Source organism: Belonocnema kinseyi, chromosome 5 (genome assembly GCF_010883055.1).
Source record: "Belonocnema kinseyi isolate 2016_QV_RU_SX_M_011 chromosome 5, B_treatae_v1, whole genome shotgun sequence".
In the NCBI taxonomy this organism is placed as follows: Eukaryota; Metazoa; Arthropoda; class Insecta; order Hymenoptera; family Cynipidae; genus Belonocnema; species Belonocnema kinseyi.
Genome location: NC_046661.1, coordinates 6,666,566 through 6,685,504, shown reverse-complemented (window position 1 = coordinate 6,685,504; position 18,939 = coordinate 6,666,566). Strand labels below are relative to the sequence as shown.

Below are 18,939 nucleotides of genomic sequence, written 5' to 3'. Positions count from 1 at the left end.
AAAGTTTGTCATAAGGACAACTGTAGGATTTCGCCAGAAGCGGGTGCTAATCTGAAAAACTGCACCCGCTCCCGGCCTTCAACATTCTTTCCCTGTCCTAGCATTTTTCTGACATGCAGAAATGACTCCTAGGCTATTAACTAGTGAAAGCTAGGCGACTCAAGAATCACCGAAGATCAGAACGACTAGCTTAACAGAATATTGAGGGTATGTATAGCCATCATAACTCCCTCATAAGATCCATATATCTCTATGTCTTTTCATTCTCCTTGGCTACGATGTTTTTTACAGCTAGTGCCAAAAATTCAATAGCGATCATTGTTCGTGTCTCGGAGTCGAGGAAAAATATGTCAGGCCTTGACTGCGCAACAGAAAAAATTATCGGAAATATGAAATTTCAATATATAAGGATCTTCTCGTTGTCTAAAGTTGACTATACTACGCAAAGGCATTTGGGGGTGCGGCATTAGGTCGAATGCCGTATGAGTGACAAAGATGGTAATAATGCTCTCTTGGTGCGCATGGTGTCTTTGTATGTAGGTCGTTCGCGCATGAGTTGGACTACTAGATAGAAAGTGAACTAGATACCCGAAGTGTAAATGGCGGTTTAATAAAGTGGAAATGACACCTTCTTGTTTTATCAAAATGAAATCCTTTGTGCCCGATTTCAATCCAGGTAATTAAAGAAAAGCAAATATCAGTTCATGCGACATTGACAGATCCTTCATATTTATGTGGAAAGTGTGCTGCATCTTTTTGTCAAGCACCTGTTCGTGATAGTTTTTCTCCGGTGCTTTGTTAATCCGAGCCTTTGGGAGTAAACACTTGAAACGCTCAGTTGTCTACATTTCCGTGCTTCCTGATCAATCTACGAAGCGGGTCTCGTCCATTTGCGACCATTTGGGCTGTATTCAGAATTATACTTTTGTAAAACTTATATAAATTAGGCAGTGAAGCTAATTTAAAAGATTCCAAATTGCGAAAAAATAGATCAATTAAATGTTCAGAAGTAGATTTTGGACCTCGACGGAACAAAAACTTTGAACCAGGAAAAAATTGAAATTTTAGACCTGAACTAAATTCAAATGTTGTACCTGGATAATTTCATAATTTGGGTTACCGACAAAATCAAAATTTGGGTTGCTACGGTGGGCCCTGTGAGGGTAGGTGAGGGTAGGTTTTTAGGTGGTTTATTTGATTCCTAATTAAATAGAAAAATTGGATAAGGTTAATAGATTACTTGAAAAATAAAATTTAGACAATGTTTATTTAACTATTCATAACTATTTAAAATTAAGAAAATTCATTTCATATGCAGGGAGTCTAGACAAGCCGAACGGCCAGTCGAAACCTCCCCTAAGTTTCAGGAGGCAAGCTTTTGGGTCAGTGCCTGAATGATTCCTGTTTAATTGTTTTATATTACTTGTTTAAAGCAAATGAAACAAAAAAACTTGCAAATAACGTGACGATAAGGTCGAAATATGCAAGATATCTGACGTTAAATTGAATAAAAGCTTAAACCTAGAGGTTGGAAACAAATCAAAGAACGTCGAGAACATCTGAAATCACACAAAAAGATCAAAAACGAAAGGCATCTATATTTTAATAATTGAGTCATCAACTAACTCCATTGCAAGTTCAGCTAACGGGTAGCCGTTTTTCTGTTTTCAATTCCTAACAAGATAAATAACCGAAGAAAAACCAAAGCCACACGATTTTCCTTTTTAATAAAACTCAAATGAAAAATTAAGATGTTTTCAACGGTAGCATTTATTATTCAAAAATCTCAGGAAACTCTCTCGCGCTACCTTGGGCAGGCAATTTTAGGTTTCGAGTTTTTCCTATCTCCATTAAGCTTAATCCAGAGAAAGCTCTTTCAAAACTTCCTCTAATAAAACATACAAAAAGAGGAAAACGTGCGAGCAAAATTCATCAACCTAAGAATTACGAATTATTTGGTTGTGAACGCAAAAGCGAGAGAGTTGAAGAGAGATGAAGGGCCGCATTTTAAGAGTAAACTGAATAATGCCAGTAAATGTATTTTGGTTTGAGCGATTTTTTGGTTACGCTATCTGAAACGGTGTTTCCAGGTTGAAGTGCACCCTGCATTGTAAGCAAACAAAAGCTCATTGGCATCATTATGCGCTAGATATCTCTAAATATCATCTGGTGCTGAAATCCGTATCGTGTGTCATAATATGTCAATGAAAACGGCACTTTTGCCACTTACAGTTTTCTTTCACAGGGAGAGAAAATTGTAGGCCCTTGAGTGCCTTTGCCTGTTACTGGTCGACGTTGCAGGGAGGCTCCAGGATTAACCTCCAATATACCCCCGACAAACACGGGTTCCTTTACGGCAATTGATATGAGCACTGCCATAGTTACGGCCTTAGAGAAAATGACCCTAACGCAGTCAAATTTCTCATATACATATCATATACTTATCATATATTTGTCATATACTTATCATATGCATCGTCCATGCATAACCCTTCGGTAACATTGTTTTCGTCCTCCTTTACTCTTTCTCATCCGCCCATGTTTCGCTCATCATTATTGTGTTTCATTTTGTCGATTTCCCCTAGAAACCCATGTTCTTGTTTTTTAATCCTGCAACATTCCACAATGCCACCTCCATATACCCATCATGTCCTTCCGTTCATCCCATCCTTATCTTTAGTACTTTTTATTTTGTAAATACCAATGCGTTTTCTTTATTCTTATTTCCCCGTTGTATAACCTTCTCCTTTCCATACCTTATTTCCCAATTTCTTAATCCTTCTATTTCTTCCCCCCATATCCACATCTCTCCATTTACCTGAATTCTATCTTTTCCTATTATGACCTTGCTACCTTTCGTTTTTTGCGCTGATACCCCTCGCTGAATTTACCATTTTCTTCTTCTTTCCTTCCAATTTCGATCTTCTTCTATTCTGTCTGTGCTCATCTTCAAAAATTTATTTTTGCCCATAACTTGAAACCTCTCCTCCTCACACTTCAATGTCACTGCAAACATGCGCTGCGTCCCTTCCTTCATTTTTTCATTCATTCAGTCTTTTCTATTATTTTCATCTCCCTTTTTCCTATTTTCATCATATTCTCTCTTCTGATTTCCTATTCGTTCCATTTTCCCCAGACTTTTTCTTTTTCACCTGTCCAGAATTCTTTCCACTCTTTTCATTTCTTTCGTGTTTTTTGTACCTCATACTTCAGCTCCCACATTGTCTCTTCATATTCTCCAGCACTCCACATATATAATCACTGAAGCCTGCGAACATTGCTTGAATCTTCATCAGTAAGTTTCCCTCACCCTTCTCTCTTTCCGGCGTATTTATTTTTATCCTTTTCAAATTGTTTTTACCTTTCTCTCAATCTTCGTTTCCTTCTTTCCCTTTCCTTTTTTTCTCTGCTGATTTTTGCGCACCACTAAAAATTCTGTCGCTGGTTTTCACAGTTGACCGTTTTCACCATTCTTTAGGAAATCAGATCGATCCTATTATATGCGATAGCTGTCTATCTCTGTTGAGCTTTCCCAAGTTCATGTGTCTATTTTACCTGTTACCCCTCTCCAGTCCTACTTCGGTTACCGCGATTCCTTTACTCCTAACTGGTGTCTTATATCACTTCTCGCCACTACTTTCGCAGCTTGCCTCAATAACCCGCCTTATCCCCACTCATTTTAACTTCCCATAAGTTTCCACTCGACCCGTTTATCTCGTTTGCGTTGTTCATCTGCCGCCATCTACCTCATCGACCTGGGCTCGGTATTACTTTATCTACCGAGAAAGACTCGCAACACGTGATGATGAGTTCCCTTGATGTGCACCTTCATCTTGGGGAATAAAAGAAAGTCGCAGGGGGCGATATTGCAGCTATAGGGTAGGCGTAGCAACTTTGGCATGCCTTTTTTTACCAGAACTTTTTGCACAATAAACGATTAATGGTCTGTGCTGGGACAGACCAGCCCCAGAAATATGTATTCAATTAAAGTTACTTAATATATGGAAAATTTAACGTTTACGTTATTTAATGGTATTAAAGAAATTAATCAGCTCTAATCATTAATTAAGCTGTTTACAACATAAAATGTATTAAACTACAATATGATTTTTATCCAAAAATTAAAATCATCTATATTTTTAAAATTTTTTGTTATTTTCACTTTCATTTATGAAATTTTGTTTTATTGGTGACCTCTTCCACTAATTGCAGAACAAATTTAAACAAACACTACTGTCGGAAATGTAAGTACGATCAGCGAAAGTGATATTAAAAATCGCTGCTGACTTAGAAACATGATTAATCGTTCACAAAAGGAGCGAGAAAGTTTTTTAACAATCCGTTAAAAGGTTTATTAAATTATTCTTCGAATGATCCTTAGTAGAGATATTTTGAAATTTTAAAAAGAATACGAGGTGTGTTCAAACAATAAGGTGACTTTATGGTTTTCTCAAAAAATATTCATTTATTCCTCAATATTTATGTTTTCTCCTTCAAAGTAATCCCCCTCAGATACAATACACTTGTGCCAACGCTTTTTCCAATCATCAAAGCACTTCTGATAATCATTTTGTGATATTTCCTTTAGTTCTTTCAGCGATGCAGTTTTTATCTTCTTAATGTTTGAAAATTGATGTCCTTTCATGGGTCTCTTCAGTTTTGGGAAAATAAGAAAGTCACTGGGGGCCAAATCCGGTGAATATGGAGGCTGAGGCATGACTGGGGTGCTGTTTTTGGTCAGAAAATATTTCACAAGCAACGATGAATGAGCAGGTGCATTATCGTGATGCAAAAGCCACGAATTGTTTTTCCAAAGTTGCGGACGTTTTTTGCGTATCGCCTCTCGCAAACGGTATGGCATGAGCCAACCTATATGCCAAAATCTTCAGCAACAACTCTGATGGTAATTCGGCGATTTTTTAACACCATTTCTTCCACTGCTTGAACGTTTTCATCTGTTGTTGACGTGCTGGGACGTTCAGGGCGAGATTCGTCTTCGAAATCCTCTCGGCCTTCTTGGAACAGCTTGTACCACTTATACACATTTTTCTGACTCAGAGCAGACTCACAGTATGCAACTGTCAACATTTCAAGAGTTTTAGAGCACTGGATTCCATTTTTCACACAAAGTTTAATGCAAACTCTTTGCTCCATTATTTTCGAAAGAAGAAAATCGCCGAGCACACCAAACCCTTCTAACCTTTTACGCCTCTGCCAGAAAAACAACACGAGCTATATAGTCAAAACTGTGAACATATGATCGTGACGAGTGTACCAACACAACAAAACAAAAAATTTAAAACTTGAATGTACTTGGCCCGCGAAAATTGAAAAGTCACCTTACTTTTTGAACACACCTCGTATACTGCTTGAGAAGTATAAGGAAAATTAAAGAGTTTCTCTGATATTGTACCTCGATTGCAACTTGTGGCATGGCTTAGGCAGGGCCTAAAATTGTGTGCCAGTTGACACACTTTGTGAAGTTCTGATTTTAAAGTGTGTAGTGTGAAATTTCTTATTCGTAAAACTATTTGCTTTAAAAGTTACGAAAAAAGTTTTTCCCTCTATCTAGAGATCTAATTTAAACATTTTTAATAATAATGAGTATGTGGTATGGCTATTATCTGGCATGACTTTTTTGTTAAGGCTATAATGCAGGATTCAATGAACAGACTTTAAACTCAAATTAGGCCAAGTCATCTTTTCAAAAGAAAGTTATAAAAAATGAGTAAAATGAAATATTAAACGTGGACTGTAACTGAATAAAAAATGAACTGCAAAGTTGGAAAAAATTATTTAAGAGAAAAAGTCTATATAGAGGGAGCGTTCCGGACCAATTAGCATTAGTGAGTGTCTGTGCATGTGTCTGTGTGTATCCGTGTAAGGCTGACTTCTCGAATGTTCTAATGACGTCACAAGCTTTGAGAAAATTCTAATGACGTCACGATTGCGCAATTTTTCGGAGGTCAAATATGCGAAAAGCAAGTTTCAAGGTTATAACGTGCATGTGTTAAAGGTAAATGAGAAAAACAAGGATGATTTGTTGCTTTCTTCGAGATAAGGCATCCGCTAAATGCGCAAAAGATTCAGGTGTACAGGTGACATGCGATATGGGGATTTGTGCCAGGCATCCTGTTTTGATTATTACTTCCTGATAGATGATACTTTAAACTAAAAATTTCTGCCTTTATTTGTTTAATGCGCAAAAGATTCAGGTGGAAAGATGAATTTTAATATGAGGGTTATGCATGGCATCCTGTTTTAATTATTAATTTGATTTAAAAATCCCTGCCTTAATTTGTTTAATGCGTATAAGCTTATAGAAGATTCTAAGAAGATTTGATGACGTGATAGAATAATATCGCGCAACTGTGTGAAGGCAAAATTTGAGAAAAACAAGTTTCAAGGTTATCACATGCATGTGTCAAGGTTAAATGAGAAAAACAAGGATGATTTATTGCTTCCTTTCAGATAATACATTTAATTATTGATTTGATACGTATAAGCTTCTCAGATAACTTCAAAGTTATTTTCAATGACACATTACATTTTGCGTTGTTAAAAAATTATATCCCATACATATCGAACATAATTTACTATAGAACCTTCTAGAACATTGTTGCATCATATGATGCAATATCAGACAATATTATGCAATTGTCTCCGGAAATCGGTAGAGGGGGTAAGAGACTATAAAAGGAGGCTAGCTCTACTCCGTCATCTGTTTATTGTCAGATCACAGATTGTAAAGAAGAAAGGCAACAAGAGCTAAAAAATCTCTGAAACATATTTCTAAATAACATTCACAAACTAAACCAAGTGATACAAGTGCGAAGTGATTTACAAACTTTAATGAAAAAAGTTTAAACTGTGAATATTGAAGATACCAAGCAGTAAAAAATAAGAAATGGATTTTTCAAACCTGAACAAAACCGCTCGTAATGAAGACTTTCTTCCAACAAAGAAGCCGGCAGACCTAGAAGCTAACAAAGGATACAAAATAACAGATAATAAGGAAGCTAAAACTAAATATGGAGTCCGAACGCCAGTGATCATTGAAAACAAATTGTCCGGTTTTCTACCTGAAGAAGGGCTGTGAGGATGAAAATCTTGAAATGGTGTATTTGGATGGACGCTTCAATTCATTTCAATTGATTGAGAAGAAAAATGTATAAAGTACGCTATTTTTAAAAACTATCGCTCAGTCTGTAAAAACCTTCAATGAGATTAACATCATCATGCCTTATATACCACGAAATCAAATATTACATGCGACCACATACAACCTGAATTCATCATTTACAATTAAATTGTCATCGCTGCTGACTTTAAACAAGACGGAAATCTCACCTTACCAGTGAAACTGCAAATCAGTCATCCTGGTACAAGTGAAACCCTAAATCCTGAAGATTGTAAATTACTCAAAAGTTACTTCAACCTCATTTTACTGTAATTTGATTGTCAAGAGAAACAGCAACGCATCGACTGCGGAAATGTCCATATACACATGACTGCATCGTTTGGTGATTATATAGTAGCTTCAGAGCAATATCAAGAAAGTCAAAAATACTATCGGTTTGTGCTGCAAGAAAGTTCTTCAGGAAGTCAGCCCTTGTGTCGACCGGTATCTTCTAGATCTAAGTGTTATGCCGTTTCAACGTAAAAAAGATGTAATTATTGAAATCATATATGAAAAGTGTCAAATCTTATATATGAAAAAATTATACACATGCACGTCAAAACCTTAGAACTTGTGCCTCACACGCATACACACGGAAACACACACACATACACAGAAACTCACTAATACTAAATGGTACAGAATGCTCCCTGTATATCTACTAGAAAATGAAAGATTTGGATAGAAGGTGACTTTCGACTAACAGCAGGTAGCGTGGATTTTTTACTGACGTTCAAACCTTAACTCTCTGTCAAATCTTTCCTTTTCCTTTCCAATAATGCTTTCCGCCTTTGTTGTTTAACTTTTTATTAAGCTAGATTCCATTTTTCATATTAAGTTCCACTCCTTTTTTATAATTTTCTTTCAAAAACTTTACTTTGCTTCACTTGAGTTTGATTGTCGCGGGCACTCATGTAAATTCGCTAGTGCTTCCTAGTGAGCAGTAAACTCTCCCATAGTAGTAGCAGCACTGAGGGCGTGCTGTATCTATGTTTATATCATTTTTGTTATTGGCTAAAACTGAAAAGTTGAAAACTTTTGAAAAGCCTAAACAACAAAAATGGTTTCGTGGTGTATTTACAGAGGCCAAAAGTAACACAGAAGGATAGAAAGAACAGGTGAAAGAAGAGGAGAATCAAATTGAAAACGACACAAAACAAAGCAAAAATAGAAGAGTAATGCAATTTTTATATATGTTTAACATATATAAAAATAGATAAATATGGCATTGTTAAAATAAAAATTATTAACATCTCTTATTTACTTTATTAATTATTTAGTTATTATTTCGATGAGGAGGGGGGGGGGTTAAGCATGCAGTTCTGATTTATTTTTATTTTAGAGATTGGTTCTAGGAAAGTTAAAACAAAGATATCAAATTAACATTACTTAATATTTAAAGTTTTATCTTTAATTTAAGCCGTTAAAACTTAAAAATTTTCACGTAATAATTATTCAAACAATTCGCACCAGCTAAACAAAACATTAAACATATATTTTCACTGAAACATTCAAGTAATTTTTACTTTATATTTGTTTTCAAATTTGAAATTTCATTTCTGAAAATATGAATTAATTATACATAAGCTTTCGTACTACTACCAGAAAAAACTAAAACATATGCCTACACAATTTTTTCAATTGAATTTAGATACTCATCTCTTAAAATAACAAAAATTCAACAACAAAACATTATTTTAATGTAACAAAGTATAACGTGGTGACGAGACGCTCGTTTATAGATCGTCTCCTAGATTGTCCAAATTGTCAAAATTAAATATCAGGCCGCAATTATACCCATAGCTAGCACGAGCTCAAATTAGAAAATAGTTAAGGAGCGAGATTTATTTAATGTAATGTGTGCTGAATAAGTGTGAATTTAGTCTTTTCATATTTATTGTAGAAAAGCGAAGCAAAACAGATTTTACGCATGGTAATAATTTTGTTACTATTGCAATTTACATGTCAGTATTAATTACGGTTGATTGTTAGGTTCATTCTCGACGAACACGGGACCCACCCGGATGACGAAAAATCATGCAATGAGGCAAATAAATAAGAGCTCTTATTCATTTACATGTTTAAGTTACAGTTCTACATTTTAATTGATATAAAAATTGTCAGGTTAATTGAAATGGGGTCAATTCTACTTGTAGTTCTAAGTTTCTTCAAATGAGTAATGTGCGTCTAAATTTTTAACCACCTGTAGTACAATGAAATGAATTTTATTGTGTTACAACGGGAAGCAATGATACAGGTTTTATCGTGCTAAATCGTAAACGTAGCAAAATTTATCATTGCTTTTAAACGAAGGTATAGGCAAATAAATTTCGAAATGCAAGCCGAGGATGATTGATGTAAAAGAATGCATGGTTCAGATGTACCTATAGCGGAAAATGTCTTGAATATTCGCCTAACTTTTCAGCATTATGATCCTATGATCGCAGAGCAACAGCAGTTTCAGCTAGCAATACATACCCCACATACTAAATATCTGAAGGCTCTTCCTGAATTGAAGTGTCGTACTTTTTAGGAATTGGGAGGTGCTGGGGAAAAATATGAAGAATCAAAGATGAAAGGTAAAGCAAATTTATTCCCTCAACGACCCAAAGATATAAATCGTGACAGTGGAGCAAATACAGACTCGATGTACGACGGACGAATCTTTTAACGCCAGTCCTCTTAGCGTGCGCTACAGCTGGTCGCACTTTAACTTGCTACGCAAGTGGCAAACCTGGTTAAATTTGATCAAACTGTAGCGTATGTTCGGTACACAGGCCGGAAACTGAATTAAAATGAATAACCATAGGGTCCCGTTATCCCCCCATTCGTTGTTATGACCCCTCAATTTTCATGAGAACAAGTTAATATGTATCCTGACAAAACGATCGAGGCAATTGCCCGTCAAGCCATTCTACCTTTCTAGTTTTAAAGTCAAAGCAAACTTTTGGCAGATTCTGTCACTTTTTTGTCTCTTATGGGATTAAACCATGCCCTCCCCTATTGCGGGCATTAATGCTCAAGCCTAAGCGCTACTCAGAGTGGATCGACCTCTTGCTTAGGCGTCAGCTCCGTGGCTGGGCCGGTTGTCGTTCGTTTTACTCGATGAGATGAAGGAATTACTGACTGGTAATTAAATGTAAGCCAAGGGATGGGTTCGGAACCAGCAGCCTAAACTGTACTCTCCTGTTGCTCACAAGATGTTCAGAAAAGCCCTTTGTCAACCCTTGATGCCACCACCAGACTGCACATATTCAAAATGCTATCGAGGGGAAGACGAGTTTAATATCTGTATGTTCCAGAAGGGATTATTTTGGTTTTATTGTGAAACACCGGAGATTAAAATTAACTAATGCGAAAGGTGCGTGTCGAGATGGAGGATAGGAAAGAGGAACCCTTATTCCTATTAGAAATAGGGTGCCCGTCCTTTTGAGCCGCTCCGTTTTAGAGTTCTCCATTTTAATCCTTTCATTTCTCAGATAATTCAGAACACACGTGTTGTCCATCAGAAAAAAGAAATTAGTAACAAATCAAAATTAATTTATAAAAGAAATTGTTTCAGTTTCCACAAGTGATGAATTTTCAATCAAACTGTTCAATCTTCAATCAAGAAAGATGACGGCGCCCCTTAATATGTAGTTCTGCATGGTGTTTCCTTTCAGTTGCTTTTTCTAGTGTCTCTCTTTCTCTTTCTAGTGTATCGCGATGGTGGGTACTGTGTAGGGATCGCAGTGCGATCCTCGCATCTTGTTGAAAAAGACTGTGCCACCAGCGCTCGACTCGGCCGAAACAATAGACCTCGCGATGGGAGGGTTAAGGGGCTGGATGGGAACCCTGTTATAGGTTGTACCCTATAAACCCCATCTAATTCGGTCTGATTTTTCCGCCCTAGCCTTTGCACCTCTTCTTTAAGCCCTTCATTTTCCTCCTTCGTCGTTTGATCGCACAACTCAGCATAACCCTTCTTATTCCTTATATATTCTTCTCCACTACTTTTCTTTTTCTCCGATTTCTTATTTTTTTCCGACCTTCTTCCTTAATATAAATTCCTCCTCCCCTTACTGTTTTTTGCTTGTGCACTCTAATCCTCTTTTTATTTCTGCTATCAATATTTCCATCTGTTCTTTTACATTTTCCTCTCCCACTTACATATTCGAGACTTTTTCTTCAAACTGTTTTCTTCCTTAAATTGACCAATCCTCTCTTCGTGCTGTTTTTACCTTTTCTTCATGTTTATCCATATTGTCATCACTTTTTCTCGTAATTATGTCAAGGTCATGAAAAATTAATCCGAATATATATATATAATCCCCTTCCTATAGTTTCTTGACCTTCTCTCTAACGTTATTGTCCACTATCACGTAATAAACTTACCGTGCACTTTTCTCCTCTTAATCATGTATATTATTTACCAATATATCTCTATTTAAGATAAACCATCCCATCTCCTTCAAGCTCTGCAACCATTTATTTCCCTCTTCATCCAGTATTATGTCTGTATTTTCTTCCGCGCTCTCCTCTCCATTTCCTTACTTTCGGAATCTCCTTCATCTCTAAATTGAACCTTTGACTATACATTCACTATCTTTTACCTTTCTCCTTCCATCTCTACCTTTTCTACTATTAATCCTCATTATTGTTCTTAATCTCTCTCTTATTCTTCCATGTAATACATTTATTCCTTACTTGCATCATCATTTCTCATATTGATTTAGATTCTTATTCTTGCAGTTTGAATTTCCAATCTGCCATTTGTAACCTCTTTATAACCTCTTCCTTATTGCTTCCCAGTCATTTTCATCAAGCCATGTCTCCATCATAACTGTTGTATCCCACTGTACTAAATTTCTTATAAACGCCTGATCATTTCTAAAGTGGAGGAATCTTGACAAGATCCAACTGTCAGACATTTAGGCTTTCGAGAACTTAGAGTCTTCGTGCAAAGACTAAAATATAACTTTATTTGCGTTTGTTTCTAGTTTGAACTATATGTGAACATTTGTATATTCCTACATTGGATCCTAAGCAGGAATCCCTACAATATATTTCCGTTGAAGTTGCATACATTCTTGTAAAGAAACCTTAATTTGTCACTGTGCAGGTTCCTCTATGCTGAAATCATTGTACATTCTATCAGAAACATCGAACAGGTTCGATTTAGCTGGCAACCTTAGTAGCTTAGTCGTTTTCATTTATATCTGGATTGGATTGCCAATTTGTGACGGGAAAATAGAAGCAATGTATAAATATATACTTCTGATCAAAAACTGATTTATTATTTTGATTTATTATTTTGATTTATTATCCACTCAGGTAGCGATGAGCCAATTCCAAGGATCATGAAATATTAGGTATATGTTGTGAGGTGCAAGCGATGCACATTCTACCTTAAGACTAATTTTTTTAGTTTGAATAGTGACAGCGTTACAAACAATAACTCAGAAAACATTTATTCACTTGCTTTTAACTGGGGTTTGAGAACTTGTAAATTTCGTATCCGTCACTGGAATTCCAGATTACCAACGATTGGTTAGGCTTACTTTTGAAAGAGAAAATGAGTTTTTAATGCGCAATTTTTTTCTGAGACCAATTCAGCAGCGATTATGAGTGGGTATTATCTGATTCAATATCAATAGTTGCGAAAGAATATAATTCCTCTAAAGTAAATTTTCCTAATTTCAATAGTTCAAATGATTTACTAAAAAATAATTCAATTGACATCTTTTAGGCAAATCCTGGCATATATAGTATACTTTTATTTATAGACTATTTATTTTTATGCACTTTAAATAATTTCATTGAACATTATTTTTCACATATTTGCATCACACTATATCTCAATTCTTAACATTTTCTCTTTACTATTACATTTCTAAGGGCTTCGCTGTAGGGTGGCATCTCCGATTATCGTTCGGCTGCGCGCGCTACATTTAATCGTAATGCACATGGTCTAACAACAGCTAGGAGTCCCTTCAGTCATTTTAAGTTAAATAGTTTCTGGTCACAGAGATGTTAGTTCGTCGGCTTCCTTCTTCAGGAGTATTGCTGGGCATAACATAACTCGATGAGAGGGAAAAATGAATTCCACACCAGGTGGATAAATCATGCAGATGTTTCCGGAATTTTTTTTGGCAATCTAGGAACTCGGAGGTATTCCAGTGTTGAAACACCTTCTCGAGCGTCGATAAACAATCAAATTTCCGCATGACAATTTCTTTCAGAAGCTGTTCAGATGTTCACACAAATAAAAATGCTACGACTTGAGTTCAACTAAAATTACCGCCAATCAATACATGCTGAAGTTAAAAAGTTCGACTTCAGCATGCCTCAATTTTGAGACACAGCCAGACTTCAATTTATGCCTTGGAGACAAGTTTCTATGTCTTCAAGCCATAAATTTATCTATTGAGTCGAATTTTTATGACTGCAACACAAGCGGTATATAACTTCGACTATATACCTGTCCTAACAAAAAGGTCAATTCTGATTGTCATAAAAGAAAATCTTTGTAAATGATTAAATAATCTTGTATATTTTTATACAATATTATATATATATATATACTTATTTACGGATTTTCATTTTTATTATACTTGTTTGACGATGATACCAAAAATGATGTTCGTTTGTTGTTTTATTCTGAATTTTTAAATTAAAAATAAATAACTTAATAAACATACATTTTTTATTCATCAATGTTTATCTCATTTATGAGCCGAAAAAGGTTTGACCATCTTAGCCAAGGCAAGGCTCGTCTTCTGACAAGTAACCGTCGTCTTATCCAAAACAAGGCTCGACTTGAGACAAGCACACGCCGTTTTACCTATCATGGCCATTAAAGTAATACGAAGGCCCATGTAACGATTCAGTTTTATGACGCAGCCAGACTTCGATGTTTTGGAGACGAAGTCAAGACACAAACGCGCTTAACTCAAGCCTAAGCATTTTTACTCGGGGCAAACGCTCCGAGCCACTTCGATTTCAGAACAAAATCTTTTATTGGTTTTAGTTAAATTTTCAAATAGAATTTTATAAGTCAGGGTCTATTGAAATTCCAATAAATATTCCAAGAGCAAAACAAACCCAAAATATCAATACTTACTAATATTATTGAACTAATTTTACAGAAAATGCATTAGAAACACGCATAGCAAAAAATTAATATATTATATGAGTAACTCACCATCGTCTGTTTCAGATAATGCAAAAGCTCGTGCTGAAGCTGATATAACACTTTCAGATGGAATTATTGCAGCGAGATCCAACTGTTCCGAAACTGTCTCAACTGTCGCAGTCATAATCTGCTCAAAAAACTGAAATGATAGTTCAAATGAATAATTTAGTTTCTGATTAAGTGCATAGAATAATCCTTCAACATATTGTAACTGTTAATTATATTTCTAATTATTTAATCTCAGTACATCTAATTACACAGCCACACAAAAAAAGTGTGCGTATCTAGTAACAAGTAACACGCATTCCTATCGATTTGGGGCGCTGAATTCAAATTCGGTATCAAAAATCACCCATCACGCCATGTTTGAGCCATAACCTCAAAAAATGACGAAAAATCATGCACTGTGGCAAATAAATTTCAAAATAATGCCAGTGATGCCAATTTTCACTTCAAAAACATGTCGACAACTGTGAAGGATCAACCCTTGCCTGATATCAACTTATTTAACATAACTTTCCCAACAGAACCTGACCTCACCTTACCTGAATTAACAGAAATTTATTGAACTACACGTAAAACTCTGGAAGCATATTTTCCCAGTAGCAAATGTGTGCTACATCGAATGGGCCAGCTCAAGCCTAACCTAGAAATAAATCTAACCTAGCCTAACCTAACCTAACTTAACATCAAGAAATACAATTAAACTGATTGTGTTGTCCCGTAGTGTTTGCGGTACAGTTTGAATCAGCTTGGGCTTAACCTGCAAAGAGGTCAAACCTATCCTAACCTAAAAAAACCTGACCTAACCTAACCTAGCTGCATGAAATTCAACCACACGTGTAGATATGTAAGCGTGCGGTTCTCAGTCTTAAATATGTACTATATTTAATAGGTTAACTCGATCTTAACCTACAAATGAATCTAACTTAACAGAACCTAACGAAATTTTGCTTAACGCAACACAACTTAACTTAAGTGTTCCCGTTGTAACACGATAAAATTCATTTCATTGTACTACAGGTGGTTAAAAATTTAGACGCACATTACTCATTTGAAGAAACTTAGAACTACAAGTAGAACTGACCCCATTTCAATTAACCTGACAATGTTTGTATGAATTAAAATGTAGAACTGTAGCTTAAACATGCAAATGAATAAGAGTTTTATTCAAAAATTTTTTTCTCTGCTTTTCTTAAGCTTAAGGGATATATTTATACTATCTTTCGTGTTTACATTTTATCTTGCTTTTTATCGTAATTGAATTGATTCATAGACCTACTTCAGTCTATTTTCTGCCTGCTATAACGTGTCCTTTTTTCTTCGAACGAACGATGCAAAGGGTTACACTTACGTTTAAGACCTACATTCGTTTCGCTTTTCAACATTCAGCAAAAATCAGCCATCATGATCTCGTCTTATCTACCCTGATATCGTTGTTCCATCACTTTTATGTCTTGATGAAAACGTTCCCCTTGTTCTTCGCTGAAATCACCAACATTTTCCAGAAACTTATCCAGATAAGAATCTAGAAAGTGAAGTTTTTAATTCATCAAGTAGCCTAACTTTTTGTAGTTTCTTATCATTTTCCCAACAATATTCTCGTAGTCTGGACTTTTTTTGTTACCGAGGAAATTTGCGTTTACTAGCAAAATTTTTCTGGATCAACGAGGCTTTGGTTGATGATATTATGAGAACCAGGTTTAAATGAATCTCTGAAAGGCCAGTGTTTTTTGCTGTAACGATTGGCTCGATCTCTGCTATTCCACAGGCATATAAAGCATGGCTCTCTCGTGAAACCCGATTGTTGGTCTAATATCATTGTTGTGATTTTGAGATCACCACATATTTGCCATTTGTGATTCGTGTAATTAACTTTTTCAAGAAGCATTTTAACATTGTTATATTCTTCTTTGATGACCGTTGAGTGAGCCTTAGGGATAGGAGCGTAAGTATTCGTGTTATGCAGTAAAACAGCCTTAATGCTGCGTTTTGACGAATCAATGGAAAGTCGCCATTCTTCGTCTCTGTACACATTTTTCTTCAAGTGGTTCATTAGTCCGTTAACGTCAGTGCAGTACACTAAAGACGTCTCTTCGTCTTTAACGAAAAACTTTCTGAATTCTTTGTCCCTGTCGCGATAGAATGAAACTTTTGTCTTTGGCTCTAGAAGATTTCTTCTTTTTAAAAATGAAGCGAAAAATTCAGCGCCGTCTTTCGGTAATCCAAGATCTCTAATAAAATTATTCAGTTCTAGTTGCGACACTAATATTGGAACCTTCAATTTCATTTTATGCACGCCATATTCGTCATCTTTTTCGTCATTTTCATCGGAATCATTAGAACTATTTTCTGTTCGATCACTGGTTTCACTACCGTCTCCATGACGTTGACTTTCAACTTTCTTTCTATCATCTTCTAAAGCGCTTAAATCAGTCTGGCGTGCATTTTTATTGATTTCAATTGCTCTTGTGACTGTGCACACATTAATGTACGAAATGTTATTTTTATTTTTGGCGTTGAACCCTTTGACGGAATTCATGCAAAAGTAGCAGTCCTTCGCAATAACCGGTTTTTTCCATGTGGTTGGTGTAGAGTACTTGCGGTATTTTTCCTTGTAGCATGAGATTCTACACCAACCAAGTGATCCATTGATGAAGACCTACGGTTGCATGATGACGACGTCGGAGAGCCCACTTTCCCACTCTGACCAGACGCCGATACTGGGCTTTTTCCTACTTCGTAATACACTTTTTACCTTTGTCTGCCATGACGGCATGAACGCCGATTACCCAGGGACTCAGCCAATGTGGATCCGTTGCCCACCGTCACCACGTGGAGGTGCCCTAGTTACAGACACAGGCGAATAATGCTAGCAACAAGCGGTTACGAAACTCCAGACATTTACTGCTATTAATGTCAAAATATGAAAGTACGCAAGAACAGGGTTGCCAGCGTAATCGGTTAGGTTAGGTCAGGTTTTGTTAGATTAGGATAGGTTAAACCTCTATGTAGGTTAAGCCGAAGCTGAATGAAACGGTACCGCAAACACAACGGGAAAACACAATCAGTTTAATTGTGTTTCGTGAGGTTAGGTTAGGTTAGGTTAGGTTAGATTTATTTCTAGGTTAGGCTCAAGTTGACCCATTCGATGTAGCACACATTTGCTACTGGGAAAATAGGCTTCCAGAGCTTTACTTGTAGTTCAATAAATTTCTGTTAATTCAGGTTAGGTGAGATCAGGTTCTGTTGGGTAAAGTTATGTTAAATAAGTTGATATTAGGCAAGAGTTAATCCTTCACAGTGGTCGACATGTTTTTAAAGTGAAAATTTGCATCACTGGCATTATGTTGAAATTTATTTGCCTCAGTGCATGATTTTCCGTCATTTTTTGAGGTTATGGCTCAACCATGACGTGATGGGTGACTTTTGATACCGAATTTGAATTCAGCGCCCCAAAATCCATAGGAATACGTGTATCTTGTTACCAGATCCGCACACTTTTTTTTGTGTGGCTGTGTTATTTAGAGTTTAGTAATTACTTAAAATTTTTTAATTTATCTGCTATATCATCCGAGATTGTACCTTACCGAAAGTAGATCAACCCTCCGAAACATGAAGGCAGAAAATCTACTCAATATCGATCAAGTTAAGAATCTTCAATAACAGAAAATGCTTAACGTCTTAATATGACTAGATGGAAAATAATATTTTTACATTAAAATTATTTCTTGAAAAAAGATCCTACTCCATCTTCACTCCATTGGGAATCGAACCACAAAACTTCTGATTTCCAGTCAGGTGCTTTTCAAATTAAGCTATTAGTGGGATCAAAATAAGAACTCTTACTTCAAGAACATAACGCTAATTTTTAGCTAGGTGTTAATGGCACAAGTAATTATTTAAAATTTTTTAATTTATCTGCTATATCATTAGAGATTGTACCTTACCGACAGTAGATCAAACCTACAAACCATGGAGGCAGAAAATCTACACAATATCGATCAAGTTAAGAATCTTCAATAACAGAAAATGCTTAACGTCTTAATAACACTAGGTGGAAAATAATATTTTTAAATTAAAATTATTTCTTGAAAAAAGATCCTACTCCATCTTCACTTCATTGGGAATCGAACCACAAAACTTCTAATTTCCGGTCAGGTGCTTTTCCAATTAAGCTATTAGAGGGATCATAATAAGAACTATTAATTCAAGAACATAACGCTTATTTTTAGCTAGGTGTTAATGGCACAAGTAATTATTTAAAATTTTTTAATTTATCTACTATATCATCAGAGATTGTACCTTACCGACAGTAGATCAACCCTACAAACCATGAAGGCAGAAAATCTACACAATATCGATCAAGTTAAGAATCTTCAATAACAGAACATGCTTAACGTCTTAATAAGACTAGATGGCAAAAAATATTTTTAAATTAAAATTATTTCTTGAAAAGAAGATCCTACTCCATCTTCACTCCATTGGGAATCGAACCACAAAACTTCTGATTTTCAAGTTTAGTGTCAATTTGAAAATGAAACTCTCTGATCCGGCACATTCTCATAATCCGCTTCGTACGTCT

The 18,939-nt window shown here is 35.8% G+C and overlaps 1 protein-coding gene across 1 annotated transcript in view; it reads right to left on the bottom strand.

The window, feature by feature from the left end:
* The window catches only part of LOC117172902 (protein unc-79 homolog), a 1,455,529-nt gene that overhangs the window by 480,644 nt on the left and 955,946 nt on the right, over positions 1-18,939 (bottom strand). Inside the window, exon 17 of the mRNA XM_033361197.1 lies at positions 14,364-14,493. Within this exon, the coding sequence (XP_033217088.1) occupies positions 14,364-14,493 (130 nt within the window). The remainder of the gene's footprint in view (positions 1-14,363; positions 14,494-18,939) is intronic.